The 12,834-nt window shown below is 36.6% G+C and overlaps 9 protein-coding genes across 9 annotated transcripts; 3 read left to right on the top strand and 6 right to left on the bottom strand.

Moving 5' to 3' along the window:
- Positions 1-311: 311 nt before the first annotated feature.
- On the top strand, positions 312-1,466 carry C9374_002055 (uncharacterized protein; the record flags this gene model as incomplete). The annotated part of the gene is made up of 5 exons (XM_044691431.1): positions 312-362; positions 439-486; positions 536-592; positions 640-708; positions 753-1,466. The coding sequence occupies 5 exons, from the start codon at positions 312-314 to the stop codon at positions 1,464-1,466; spliced, it is 939 nt and encodes a 312-aa protein (XP_044551012.1).
- A 40-nt stretch (positions 1,467-1,506) lies between these two features.
- Positions 1,507-4,509, top strand: C9374_002054 (uncharacterized protein; the record flags this gene model as incomplete). The annotated part of the gene is made up of 1 exon (XM_044691430.1): positions 1,507-4,509. One exon carries the CDS (start codon positions 1,507-1,509, stop codon positions 4,507-4,509), a length of 3,003 nt encoding a protein of 1,000 aa, XP_044551011.1.
- A 664-nt stretch (positions 4,510-5,173) lies between these two features.
- On the bottom strand, positions 5,174-6,308 carry C9374_002053 (uncharacterized protein; the record flags this gene model as incomplete). The annotated part of the gene is made up of 3 exons (XM_044691429.1): positions 5,174-5,594; positions 5,666-5,968; positions 6,028-6,308. The coding sequence occupies 3 exons, from the start codon at positions 6,306-6,308 to the stop codon at positions 5,174-5,176; spliced, it is 1,005 nt and encodes a 334-aa protein (XP_044551010.1).
- A 321-nt stretch (positions 6,309-6,629) lies between these two features.
- Positions 6,630-7,591, bottom strand: C9374_002052 (uncharacterized protein; the record flags this gene model as incomplete). Its single annotated transcript, XM_044691428.1, has 2 exons — positions 6,630-7,205; positions 7,262-7,591. 2 exons carry the CDS (start codon positions 7,589-7,591, stop codon positions 6,630-6,632), a joined length of 906 nt encoding a protein of 301 aa, XP_044551009.1.
- Positions 7,592-8,009: 418 nt separating this feature from the next.
- C9374_002051 (uncharacterized protein) lies at positions 8,010-9,657 on the bottom strand (the record flags this gene model as incomplete). Its single annotated transcript, XM_044691427.1, has 2 exons — positions 8,010-8,459; positions 8,554-9,657. 2 exons carry the CDS (start codon positions 9,655-9,657, stop codon positions 8,010-8,012), a joined length of 1,554 nt encoding a protein of 517 aa, XP_044551008.1.
- A 177-nt stretch (positions 9,658-9,834) lies between these two features.
- C9374_002050 (Peroxin 4 (Pex4), putative) lies at positions 9,835-10,329 on the top strand (the record flags this gene model as incomplete). Its single annotated transcript, XM_044691426.1, has 1 exon — positions 9,835-10,329. The coding sequence occupies one exon, from the start codon at positions 9,835-9,837 to the stop codon at positions 10,327-10,329; it is 495 nt and encodes a 164-aa protein (XP_044551007.1).
- A 97-nt stretch (positions 10,330-10,426) lies between these two features.
- On the bottom strand, positions 10,427-10,798 carry C9374_002049 (uncharacterized protein; the record flags this gene model as incomplete). The annotated part of the gene is made up of 1 exon (XM_044691424.1): positions 10,427-10,798. One exon carries the CDS (start codon positions 10,796-10,798, stop codon positions 10,427-10,429), a length of 372 nt encoding a protein of 123 aa, XP_044551006.1.
- Positions 10,799-10,870: 72 nt separating this feature from the next.
- Positions 10,871-11,806, bottom strand: C9374_002048 (uncharacterized protein; the record flags this gene model as incomplete). Its single annotated transcript, XM_044691423.1, has 1 exon — positions 10,871-11,806. One exon carries the CDS (start codon positions 11,804-11,806, stop codon positions 10,871-10,873), a length of 936 nt encoding a protein of 311 aa, XP_044551005.1.
- Positions 11,807-11,826: 20 nt separating this feature from the next.
- C9374_002047 (uncharacterized protein) lies at positions 11,827-12,430 on the bottom strand (the record flags this gene model as incomplete). The annotated part of the gene is made up of 2 exons (XM_044691422.1): positions 11,827-12,022; positions 12,087-12,430. The coding sequence occupies 2 exons, from the start codon at positions 12,428-12,430 to the stop codon at positions 11,827-11,829; spliced, it is 540 nt and encodes a 179-aa protein (XP_044551004.1).
- Positions 12,431-12,834: the final 404 nt, after the last annotated feature.

Here is a 12,834-nt window from a genome sequence, read left to right as displayed (position 1 = left end):
GTGTACGCTCCCGTGAGACCGAGTCAAGAAATTCTTTAGCATGGTGTGTTTGATTCAAGTTGCGACAATTTTTTTTTGTGTTTTTGTGTGGAAATCACCACAAACTACGCCTGAGCGTAAAGTGCAAAAACTGACGAAGAAAAAATTCGGCTCGTCACCACAAACTACGCCTGAGCGTAAAGTGCAAAAACTGACGAAGAAAAAATTCGGCTCGTTTTAGTAAGTCCCGGAGTCAAAAAAAATGGAGTGATTGGTCTGTGGTGTTGTTTTCTGCTTCTCACACAAAAAAACACACCAACAACACACACAACATGGAAGCTGAATTAGTGGTCATTGAAGAGGGCACTGTGCCTCTATACTGTGTAAGTAATTGATTATTACCACAACAACAACATCATCAAACAACAATTTCAACACCTACACTAATCTTTACCTCAGCTTGGTGTTTCTGATTGTGATTCGAGTTGCGAAACAAATACTAATCACGTAAGTACTAGTGAATATCGTTCACCTTGTATTGATCTCAATTATCAAGGCCAATGAATCACCAGCATTGGATAGCCAATCCACAACGAACCAGAGTACGAACAATGTAAGTATTATGTTTGTCCAGTATTCAGCAGTAACATATTTCACAAGATTCCTTCATCATCAAGCATCGAAATGAACCCTTCTCACCCATCATCACCAGTAATGACTACCTCTACAGTATGTTTCAAATTTGTTACAATGTGTTTGCTTAACTTGTTCAGGAATGGATCTTCACAGACGAAACTATGTCATTTCCACCTTGCTGTCTGTTGCCTAGCACAAGCAGCTTCTCTGGTATTGTTGATGAGACACAATGTACGATAACACCAAACAACAAATGTGATGATGACAATATTTCCCAACAGAGCAAAAAACGAAAATCAAGAACCACAGATGAAGCTGCTGAAGACACTCACAAGGAATATCAATTCACTTTAGAGAAAGGACTGTTTGAATTTGTACCAAAATATAATTCCTTTAAAGAAGTACCAGATGAGAAGAAACAAATTTATGGAATTATATGGGAACAGTTCGCCAAATGTGCAAGAAATATTATTTATCAACATCTACAGATGAGATGTTCAAACTCCATCAGCCATGAAACGGTTGGATGTTGCAACCCAAACGTGTTTTATCTTGCTCTGAGGGGAACAAAGGCTAAATATTACCAATGGTATCAAGACATTTTGTGGAATGGCCTAAAGAAGAGACAGAAGTGCATTCAATTCAGATTTACTGACAGTGTTCCTCCTTTAGACAAATGCAAGCATTGGTCTGAGTTGGAAATTACTCACTCACGTCTTACACGTAAATTCGGAAAGAAGATTACGAAACACAAGATGAAAATTGTATACATTTCTCTCACATGTAATGTGGAAACTAATCAAGTGTGGACATCGTTCAAGTTTGACAAAGAATTCGAGTTTGTACAATAAAACAATTGAATTCAATCCTCAATACTCTAAATCACAAAAAATGTCATCAAATTGGAACTTTTCATCACCATCCACAAACCAAACCACATCTAACAACAACTTTTTTGAAGGTCAATCATATGGACTTTCAAATCAAAATCACCACATATGGTGTTCCTCTCCATTATCTTCTTTCAATGTGCAATCATCGTCATCTACCGGTTTCAGTAGCATTAATCCGGGCTCTTTTCAATTTGATTCACCAAGAACATCCACACTATCTTTCGAAAGAATTTATGAAGATCTAATACAACCAAACCAATCCAATTCAATGAGCTATCAGAATATCCCTATTCAATATGGAGGATGTGAACATTTATTTCAAAATCATCAATCCTATTATCCACAATTCAACCAGCAATACATCACACAATCTTCTCATAATTTCTCCACAACCCAACATAACCTTGACAATCCGAACACATTATCATCTCAACCTTCACAACATGAAACCAATCAATCAAACCAACATTCAAACACACAACGAAATACAACAATTACTTTTGTCGATGACTTCACTCGCATAAAACAAAAGCGAGGAAGACCACCGAGCACAGAAAACAAATTGAAAAATATTATTGATAATGCTGATCTCAATTTCTCTCAGTATAAGCTCCAAGGAGATGCTGTTATTAAATTAAAGAACAAGAGTTTTGCGATATGTAACTCATTACATTTTAATATTGCAAATCCATCTATTGACAAGATGCAGAAAGAATTTCATCAATTCGAAAAAGAGACGAAATCTAATGGGAAGTTGTTGTTGACATGCAAAAAAGGCAGTGAAAAAACAACCAAAAGTATGATTGAACAAGACAAATCTCAATATACAAAAAGCAAGCTCGGATCATTACTTTGCGGAATCGAACTTTTGCTGTATAATAATGGAATTTCAAATTTCTCTGAATTTTTCGATCTATTGATTGACATGTTCCCCGATATTGTTTATCGAACATTAAGCAAACGAAAGGATTATGACGACATTGATACGAAAGTTCGAAAATTAGTCACAAACAAAAAAATACCAGAATATGACTCATATATCGAAATGTATCTAAACAAACAAGAAAAAACAAACCCTATTGCCATTAATGATTACCCAAATGATCTCGATGATCCTGTTTCATCTGAAATTAGTTCTGAAATCGATGAAAATTTTGATGAATATGAAGAACATCAATCAAGTGAAGCAATTAATGAAACAACATCAACAATCTCACAAGAAGAACCTGTAAGCAGTAGTGTAGCTCTACAAACAAGCTCAAATGACGATGATGAAATGGATTGGGAGGACGATGATTATTCGCAAAATGATGCTTCTTCATCGAGTGAAGAGACAAATCAAAGAAAAAAAGTGACAAAACGAAAGTTGCGAGTAGTACGGAAAAAGTTACTTGATATCCAAGCGAAAGACAAAGCCAAAATCAGTAACACTCAATATAAGGAACTGGTGTCATCTTCAAGCTCCAAAACCACTCCTCTCTCAAATATGTCATCAGTTCAATCTGTAGTTAGTATTAAGGCCTTAATTGAATTTAAAGGGACACATGAGAAGAATGAAAATATTTTTTTCATCAGCCTTTATTCTTTAGTTAAATATATGATTGAATTATATGTACAATGGGTAAAACAAATATCAACAGACAAGGAATTAGCTGCTCATCTCAACGAAGAGGATAAAAATTGGAAAACAAAAATTAAGTGGTTCAAACTTAATCTCGATGGATCTAAAGGCCGTGTTACGTTCGCATGCGCTCCATTAAATATGAAAAATTTTGGGAGTCCTCAATCAAGAGAAGCAGTCCATCCTGTGGCTGTTTGGAAGGGAAAAGAAAATCAACTTCGAGCAATAACTGGAATTATTCGAGTAATGATTGAATCGATGACATGTCATGGGGTGGATGTTGATGGAGTAAATCACAAGGTGGATTTTTGTGTCACAACAGATCTTCTTTCGTTAAAGCGTATCTCTAATCTTAAATTTTCACAAATGTGTCCATATTGCAATACATTGAATACTTTTTGTGACCATTTTCACCTCGCTAGAAGCAAAGAACAGTTGGGTTGTCTGCTCGGAGTTAGTCCATTCAAAATTGTCATCTGTTTGCTCCATATGAAAGAACGAATAATGGAAAGAATATTAATTGATGCAATAATGACGAGCAACAAACGAGAAACTATTATCAGGATCATTCGCAAGATTCCAAATCTCAATAATTTCAAAATAACTGAGAAAGGACAAAAGTTGAAGTGTTACTTAACCGGAAAACAAGTTAATTCCATTTTAAGCAATTTGAGAAGATTACGTAAGGTAATCGTTCCTCAATATATCACATTAATGAGCAAATTTAGAAATGTGTTGAAATTACTTCAAAATGAATCCTTTTCTGAATCCGAACTTAATAACCTTCAACTCAAGCTAAATGAGATGGAAGAAGTGGTTCAATCTCTTTATACTGATAGTGGTTCTCAAAGTTGGTATATGCATATTCTATTCCATCATGTAATTCCTTTAATCAAAGTATACGGAAATTTGGTTCACTTTGAAACACAGGGATTCGAAGGAGCACACATTGATGATGAAAGGCGTATGAAAAACACATCCAACAATGGAGGAAAGTATAATTATTTGGACAGAATGTTTCCTACATGTAAAGATCAAAGTTTGATCCAGTTCATGCTTCCGAAAATTAGGAGACTCATGGTATGTAGAGATTTGAAAATTCCCTTTCAAAACAGGCAACGAAACAATGAGAAGTACAAGCAATTTCTTGCAATACCCTACCCGATCTTCTCATTCCAAGAGGAAAATGTTGCCTTGTTGTCTTTTGTACCAGGGAAATCTCTCTCCGAAGTGTGTACCCGATGCGAAGATCACGAAGAACATGAAATAACCTCCAAATATGATCCAATTTCAAACGTTCAATATGGCAAGGACAATGCAAATGACAACGACGATGAAAGCGATGCCATGAACATGTTTTCCCAAAGTTGTGATGTGTAATAAATTTTTTGTTAAAAATTAAATTAAATTTTTTACTTTTTGTTGTAATTTAATTTTTCAAGTTGACATCGATTTTCACTCGAAAAAAAATGCCTTCACCTAAAGATGAGGTCGAGTATTTTAAATCACACACCTAAACTAAGATGACACAGCAACTTTGATGTAACTTAGACACCAAGTAATCAGTACAACAAAAGATGGATTTTTATCGTGTAACGAGAAACTTGTTGAACGGAGTAATTACTGTGAATGTGAGTATTATCACCAACAATCAACTAATCCTTGTATAGGACAGTTCAACTGTGGGAAGAGAACGAGAGATGAGCGCTGAAGAGAATTGCTTTCGAAACTTTAGTAACTGGCTTTGTACAATAGGTGTGGTCTTAATCAGGAGGACACTTTTAATGAACGAACGTCAGCACTGAATAAAACTTTACAAGATTCTGAACCAATCCCGGAGTTTCTGCATTTCGTTGTCAAAAAATTTTTGCCTTTTTGAGTCGAATTTTTTCGTTCATTAAAAGTGTCCTCCTCTCAACGTTTTCATCCATACTTTTTCAAGTTCTATAAATAAAGATAGGGAAAAAATCAAATGCTTGAACAAACACTAATTAAGGTTTTGGCGCATGAAAAGTCGACTCACCATTGTAAAAACCTTGCATCATTAAATCAAACAACATTTCTTTGATTTGAATGAATGAGAAAAATTCTCTTGTGCAAACAAGTAACTCTTCACTGCTACTTCGGTCAAGTCACTCACATTGATATTATGCAACGCACTAGTTTCCAAATAGCTACAACATCCAACTTTGCGAGCAATTTGCTCACCATCTTGATAATCCATGACAAATCTCGCATACGGCAACGACAATAATTCTAATTGTTTGGATCTTAAATCAATCTTATTCATAACGAGTACGATTGGAGGATTACTATCAGTGTAGCATCGAATTTCAGGTACCCATTTCTCATAAATATTATGCAACGACATGATGTTATTGCATGAACAACATACAAAGTATACATCCGTACCAGGATAGGAGAGAGGTCTCAGTCGATCATATTCGGATTGTCCAGCAGTATCCCTAATGTCGAGTGTGTGTGAATGTGTATAAAATTCATTAAACAATATTGCAATGCTGGAAAATAACCTTACCAAGGTGAAATAGTGACTTGAATTTCTCCAACTGTCATATTTACCGTACAATTGTCATAAACGGTAGGCACATAGTCACAAGGAAATTCTCCAGTATTATACCTCATAATGAGTGATGATTTTCCAACAGCTCCATCTCCTGTAAATACAATTTTGTAATCATTGTCATGTTTTATACTCTTGAACTTGATTTCTTTTAATTGGTTATAAGGAAGGAATGGATTGGTTGGGCCTTTATATTTCCAATCAGCCACTTGTTTTCTTGATTCTTTAAGAGCTTGCTGTTTAAGATCAATGAAAGGTCTGATTAATGTCAGTAAATGAGTTTTAAAACCGGAATGAACTGGATCTAAAGACGGAACGGTACTTGCATTGTCATGATTTGTGAAAGAATTTTTTGAAGCTTCCGATGCAACTTGCTGAGTTTTGTAATACTTCTCAAATAAATTGGTTGCCAAAACACATCATGTTCGGTGAGTTGAGAAAGTCGGAATGATTGACTCGCTAACCGTAATGCCAATAATTCACTTTGGGGCAGAAAGGACAGCACTAATAACAGTTCATCATCACGTAACGTTGTTGCGCAGACCAATGACAGCGCTGTAGACGGACTTGAAACCCCATAGAAAGGCTTGTTGGACATTTTTTTGTAGATGAACTTGGAACCCCTTTAGGGCAGCGATTGCTCTTTCTCTTGTTGTCAGATCAATTTAAATGCACCATGAACTCGAGTGAAAGTCTCTTTGTTGTTTAATAAATTACACATGTGAGGTTTGGGAATGGTTATTTTGAAAATTGTCAAAAATGTGAAAAAGCTCTCTAAAGGATGGCTTGAAAAACAAAAATTTGAATTCATATTCTCCTGTACTGCATGAATCATGTCACGATAATAGTTGGGAATAGAATTTGAAATTCAAACAGAATGTTGTGTTATATTGTTCAAAAGATGATGGAAAAATGTCATTCACTCCTTTTCAAAAACAAGTTGATCATCCTTCTTCACCACTCGAGTTCCTGCATTCTTCTTTCGATCCTGAAGCTTCTTTCTAAAATCGTCATTGGATTTTCCAACAGAAATGACCTGAGGACGTTCCAACACAACATTTGACACAAATTCCTGAGCATACAAGGATTTTGAGGGAGAGGCAGTATCCAAGTCAGAATCGTCCTTCTCACTCGTAGGGGAAGATTTATCAGTATGACTACTTGAATCGCCTCTAAATTTCATGAGTATGCCTCCAAAGAGTTTCTTCTTTTTTGGTGTGCTTGTTTGTGGAGAGTTGTTGTTGTTTTCAGTAGTAGTAGTGGGAGGCAATATATTGGAAGAGGACACTGAGGATGATAGCAAGGAAGAAGAAACATGTGTAGGTTCGAGAGAATTATTCTGAGATGGATACGAAGAGGATGACTCTGGAGAAGCAACGATGGAAATAGCTGCTGATGAGCTGATGGTTGAAGGAGTCTCCACTGAAGATGAGTCTTTGGGTGAAGTCAACAATGAAGAAGAAGAGGAAGTGTTGGAACTCGTGTTGGTATACTTCTTGGCATCATGGGGGGATGATGATGGGAAGAAGAAGCACTATTTCCAATGGGGACTGGTTTACTTGATGATGAAGGAAGAACTTTGTCAGAAGGCAGCGTATTGGACGATGATGAAGACTTGACACTTGCCACGGTATGAGATCGATAGGCGACTGCCACTCCCCTCGCTCGTGTTGAATTGTTTCCTCCATTATGATTATTCTGATGATTATGATTCTTGGTTAGTCCTTGGTTAGATGAATATTCGGGAGAAGAAGTAGAATGAGAGTCATCTTGTGAGGGAGATGACGGGTTGGTTGTTGTTGTTGGTGTGGTTGATGTGTAAAAGAGGTCTTGCTTTTCTTCGTCTCTACTCAGAGATGCAGAGAGAGTGAAATTTTTCATTGTGTGTGTGAATGAGAAAATTGTTGTTGAATCCAAGTTGAAGCTGTGTTTGCTTTCTTTTGGTACTAAAAGTCCGAATTGGTGTTCGTTGTAATTCTGTGTGTCGACTGATTTGCGGAGAAGAAGGAAATAATGATTCGCTCTGAGGATTCAATTTGCTTTTTTGTTGTTGAGTATAAAGGTTAGAGACAAAAGGAAACAAGACTACTACAGTATCACAGGGCTTTCTTGGATCCAGGTGGTGGATTCAGTAGAGCAGGTGTGTTGATGATGTTCGTTCGTCGTTATTTGTTGTTTCGTAACAGGAGTTGCAAAATTGGATTCGTTCTGACATCTGACAAGTTGCGATTGTAATTATTGCTTTGCCCTTTTCGAGTGACCCAACCTTAAAACCGTGTTTCTCATTGCCCGATCTACCTCAACGTATTTCCTTAATAATAGTCCATTTCGTGGGTGTCTTGTGTTTGCAATGTTTGTAACATCCTTCTCCCCACAACTCTAAAAAACTATTTGAAGAAAAAAGCAAAGTTTCAATCACATGAAAGACAATAGAAGGCCTTTCTCTTGGATTCTCCTTTTTGAAATCAAACACAACATCTGCATTTCGTTGATGCTTCAAATGCATGGATTTCGTAAGACTATTCTTTTTTCTGAATATGAAAAGCGAGAGTTTAGATTTGGGAAACAAGTTAGAAGGTGCAGTCGAAAAGGATTGATTCAATTCTTCACGGACCCAACACATACTATCGACGAAATCAAAGTCAAATTCTTTCATGATTTTGATCACTTGGACAGTGAATTCTTTTTCTACCCAAATGAAACAGTAGCCTTTCTGAATGAACCATTCCTTGTCAAGAGGAAGTTTTTTCTTGTTTGAGTTTCAAAATGATTCACAATAATTGTGTGAAGAATTGTAAGATTGAAAGGGTGAGCATTCTTTCGAACTGTTACGAATTACTTACCAGATCTTCAACTTCAATGTCATCATAGGGAGGATCAATTAAGATTCCCTCAAATGGTCCATTTTTGGAAATTTTTTTGAAATTGAACGTGAGTACATTGGGTGTGGTAATGACATCTTCTTTGGTTTGAATATGATAGACCATTCCTGAACTGCTACTACTGCACGAATCATTCCTTTGCTGTTGTCTTTGTACCACGATTTTCGAAGTCAACTTGTTACCAGAGAGACGTATCATGGTTGGACATTGAATTTCATGCCTCAATTCACACTCTTCCAAATCAATGGGTTGAATAATTTTCGCCCATGCATTTAACACCTTATTCGAGGTAGGGATATTTACAATTTCTGTGGATGTTGACTTTTTGGAATTTCCTGATTTGTTGTGAGAGGCTTTTTCAATCATTTTGAGGAAATTCATGTTGGGATCCAGGAGCATGCTAGCAATGTCTACATTGGTGCTTGGATCAGATTCTGATGAATGATGTGAGGCTCCTTTTCTATGGGATTTTCTCTGACTTGTAGTTTTTCTCTTTTTTTTCGTTCGTTTTGCATGAGTTTCATCTTTTTCGGTCATAGAAGAAATGACATCTTCTTCATCTTCCCCAACACTATCAAGTTGCAGTTCAGTATCCTCTTCTTCAATATCTTCATCCACACATTCTTCAAAATTATCATCGGAAACAATTTCAACAGCCTCTTCATCATCCTCTTGATAATCTGCATCATCATCAGAATAGTCGGAACTGGTTGCTGCTAAGCCTTCTTCTTCGCTCTCGATATCATCAAAATTTCTCATAATATCTGCATAAATATTCGATTGAATAGAGTGATGAGAAGTTCTTTTAAATAATTCTTCTTGCTGTGCTTCATCGAGATACGATGATGATTCATCTTGATGATTTCGTTCCGATGAAGTGGATGAAGAGGCTTTTGCATGATGTTGATTTTGTTGAAGCTTTTCTAATTCTTCAAATTTTTGCATAATCATTTCTATGGTTTCATCGTCTTCGACATAGCCCAGGTAGTATGAACTGCTCGGTACTTTCTTTGGTTGTTGATTTCTTGACTTCAAAGAAGCAGAACGAGAGGGCCGAGATGACATTTTTTCGTGTGTTTATTTGAAATTCACAACAGGACAATCTTGGTTTTTGGACAAGGTCAATCTTGTGAAATTCGACAGTGGTCCAACGATGTAATTTCACATCATGAAAGAACTATTGTACGGACACAGCAAACAAAGATTAAATCCATTCCGAATCTATTTCTATAAACAAAAAAAATGGCCACACAAAAACGTATCATGAAAGAGTACAATGAAATCCAAAAAACAAAACAACAAGGATTTACGGATGTCATTCTTCAACCCGATGAAAACAATATTTATTTGTGGTATGCAAAATGTCTTGGTCCGAAGGGAACCAGCTACGAGGATGGTGTGTTTGAATTGAAAATACAAGTTTCAAAAGAGTATCCGATCACACCTCCTAAAGTTGAGTTTCTTACCAAGATCTTTCACCCAAATGTACATTTCGAAACTGGAGAAATTTGTATGGATATTTTGAAAGATAAATGGAGTCCCGTTTGGACATTATTGAATGTATGTCGAGCAATCATGTCAATGCTTTCCAATCCTCGAGAGGGATCGGATTCTCCTTTAAATTGTGATGCTGGAAATTTGCTGAGGAATAATGATGAAAGAGGTTTCAATTCAATGGCCAAAATGTATACCAAGCTCTATGCACTAGAGAGTAATTTAGTCCATTATTATCATTGATGTACTGTACAAAAAAACGTCTCTTGTGCTGCGGAATAACATGTAAATAATATTATTCGGAATGATATTATTGCAATCATCAACGAGACTTCAATATTTAAATATCATCACTATCCTCTCGAATTAAACTGTACAAATTCAAATCATTCCACTCATTCATCTTTCCGAAATCATTTGGCAATCGTTCCAATCCAGAAACCAAACCATTCTCACCTAACAATAATGAATTATCCTTCAAGTCTGCTATTCCTGCACCTCCTTCCTCTAGAAATAATGGATGCACCGCAAGACTAGGATGGTTGTTAGTAAGTTGAGAAAGAGTGTTTTGAATCGGATTCTTTCTGGATTGCTCCATGCTCGCACTCACAATCATGACATCATCATTGGGCAGAACATCCATTGCCCATTCCCGATCTACAATATCAATCATGAAACCTTTGTGTGCGACATGATAGAAATTTGAATCCATTTTTTTTTGGCGCGATTTTGAAAAATTGAAAGGACAATGTTCTCCCAGCACCAAATGAACAATCATCATCCCTTAAAGTTTAATGAAAATCTTTCTCCAATACAAAATGAATGCAAGTGGTATGAAGAGTAGTTCATAACAAATACCATGAAGAGTGCTGGCCAATTCAATCGGAAGCCAACTGGCGAATAATACTTTAAATTCAGCACTGTACAAATTCGATGTTTTACCTTGATAGGGTACTGGTATCTTTAACATGATAATGGCTACCAATGTTGGAACCACATACATGACCAGTGGATTGGATCCAATCCATAAAAAGATACTGGTCCAATATTTCTTATACTGATGAATATCCACAATAAAACAAATACAAGCCAAAAACACACAGGCAATTCCACTTGAAACAAATGCAAAGGATGTTGTCCATAGTTTCTTACCAATAGGTAAGCCAGCGTAATGAATAAGCATTCCACAAACAGCAAGGCCTGATCCCAAAAGGAACCAATAATTGAGGCGCTTGTGAGCATCTTTTCCTGCTTTCTGAGCAAGTTTGAAAGCCAATACTCCAACATAGCTATTAGTCACTGCCGAGAGAGTTGATAAAAATCCTTCTGGGTCATAATTGGCTTGCAAATAGGTGTGATGTTGAGTGAGAATTAATCGATCAATGTATCCTTCGGCAGTGCATTGAGGTGGTTCCAAAACACCACGTGTTGCACATCCTTCACTTTGAGGCACATATAATCCAAAGGTGATGAGTATATAAAGAACTTGCAAGAATAAGATAAAAACAATTTGAATAAATGTCCAAGGAATTAAGACGAGCATGGAGCTTGTGATGAAATAACAAATTCCAATTCTCTGCAGCACTCCCATCACTCGTACATTGGTAAAGTCAAATAAATGGGACAAGACAGAAAAGGAAAATCCGATAAGAAACAGTAAAATTGATCTTCGGACGATTTTTGTCCACTTGCTCACCACTTCATATAATGGTCTTCTCATTGGAATTAAATAGAGATATTTCACAAATTCCATTGTTGCCCTTCTTCTAAATTTTCATAATCTATTTTTCCACACAGTTTTCGGAAATAGTTCTGTATGTTTCTCCAAAACTCTGAACATGGAAAGAATGAAATATCATCCGACTTCCACTCATTTCTAAACACAATTCCAGCAGCATATCCACTGACCCATAAAAAGAAGGGAAATACAAGGTCACTACGATCATGATTTTCAATGAAAATCAAAGAAATTGAGTTTACAACATTTCACTTGTACCTACGTCGGAGTCATTCCAAACCACTCAGCATGATCCAATGGATAAAACGTTGTTGATGGTTGATTATTCACTACAATCATGAGCATGATGGTCATTCCTCTCATGACATCCAGTGCTATCATTCGGTCTTGTCCTGAACGTTTTGGTTTTTCTACCACAGTGCCTTCCTGATTCGGAACCTCCAATTCCTGTTGTTGAATATTTCCAAGGACCAGCGACGATGATTGTTCATGGTTCATAGTATCATTTGTCGTCGTAGTAATTGCTCCATAACTCGACAAGGCTTGTGGTTCTTGAACGTTGGAGTGATCCGAGTGGGTTCGGAAGCGCTGAGAAACGGCGACCATTTTTGTTTTACACAATGATGAGAATGTTTTTAACCAAGAGTGAGGCAAAATCAAAGTTTGAAGATTTCAGAAAGTTTTGACCGTCAAAAAATGAATTCGCTGCATCACGTGGCCGTTGTCCCGTAAAACATGAGCTATGACCGCTCAAGATTGGTTGTCACATCCCTGGAAATATATTTGGTAAGGCAGCAATAGAATACTTTACAGCTTGGAAAAGGGCTCTAATGTGTTAATACCCTCATTAATGGGTGAATGCATCTCTTCAAAATACAGAGTTTTAAATTGAGAAATATCTTTGAGATGAGAGACGGTCCTTTCAATGAACATATTCTCTGTTGTGGTATTTGTGGGATGATGATACAATGTCTTTACGTGAGTAATGATAGATTCAGGAATGTTGAATT

The sequence above is a fragment of the Naegleria lovaniensis genome (genome assembly GCF_003324165.1).
Source record: "Naegleria lovaniensis strain ATCC 30569 chromosome Unknown tig013, whole genome shotgun sequence".
NCBI classification, from domain to species: domain Eukaryota; phylum Heterolobosea; class Eutetramitea; order Acrasida; family Naegleriidae; genus Naegleria; species Naegleria lovaniensis.
Note: the sequence above shows the minus strand (reverse complement) of the source record. Positions and strands in the feature narration are given on the sequence as shown.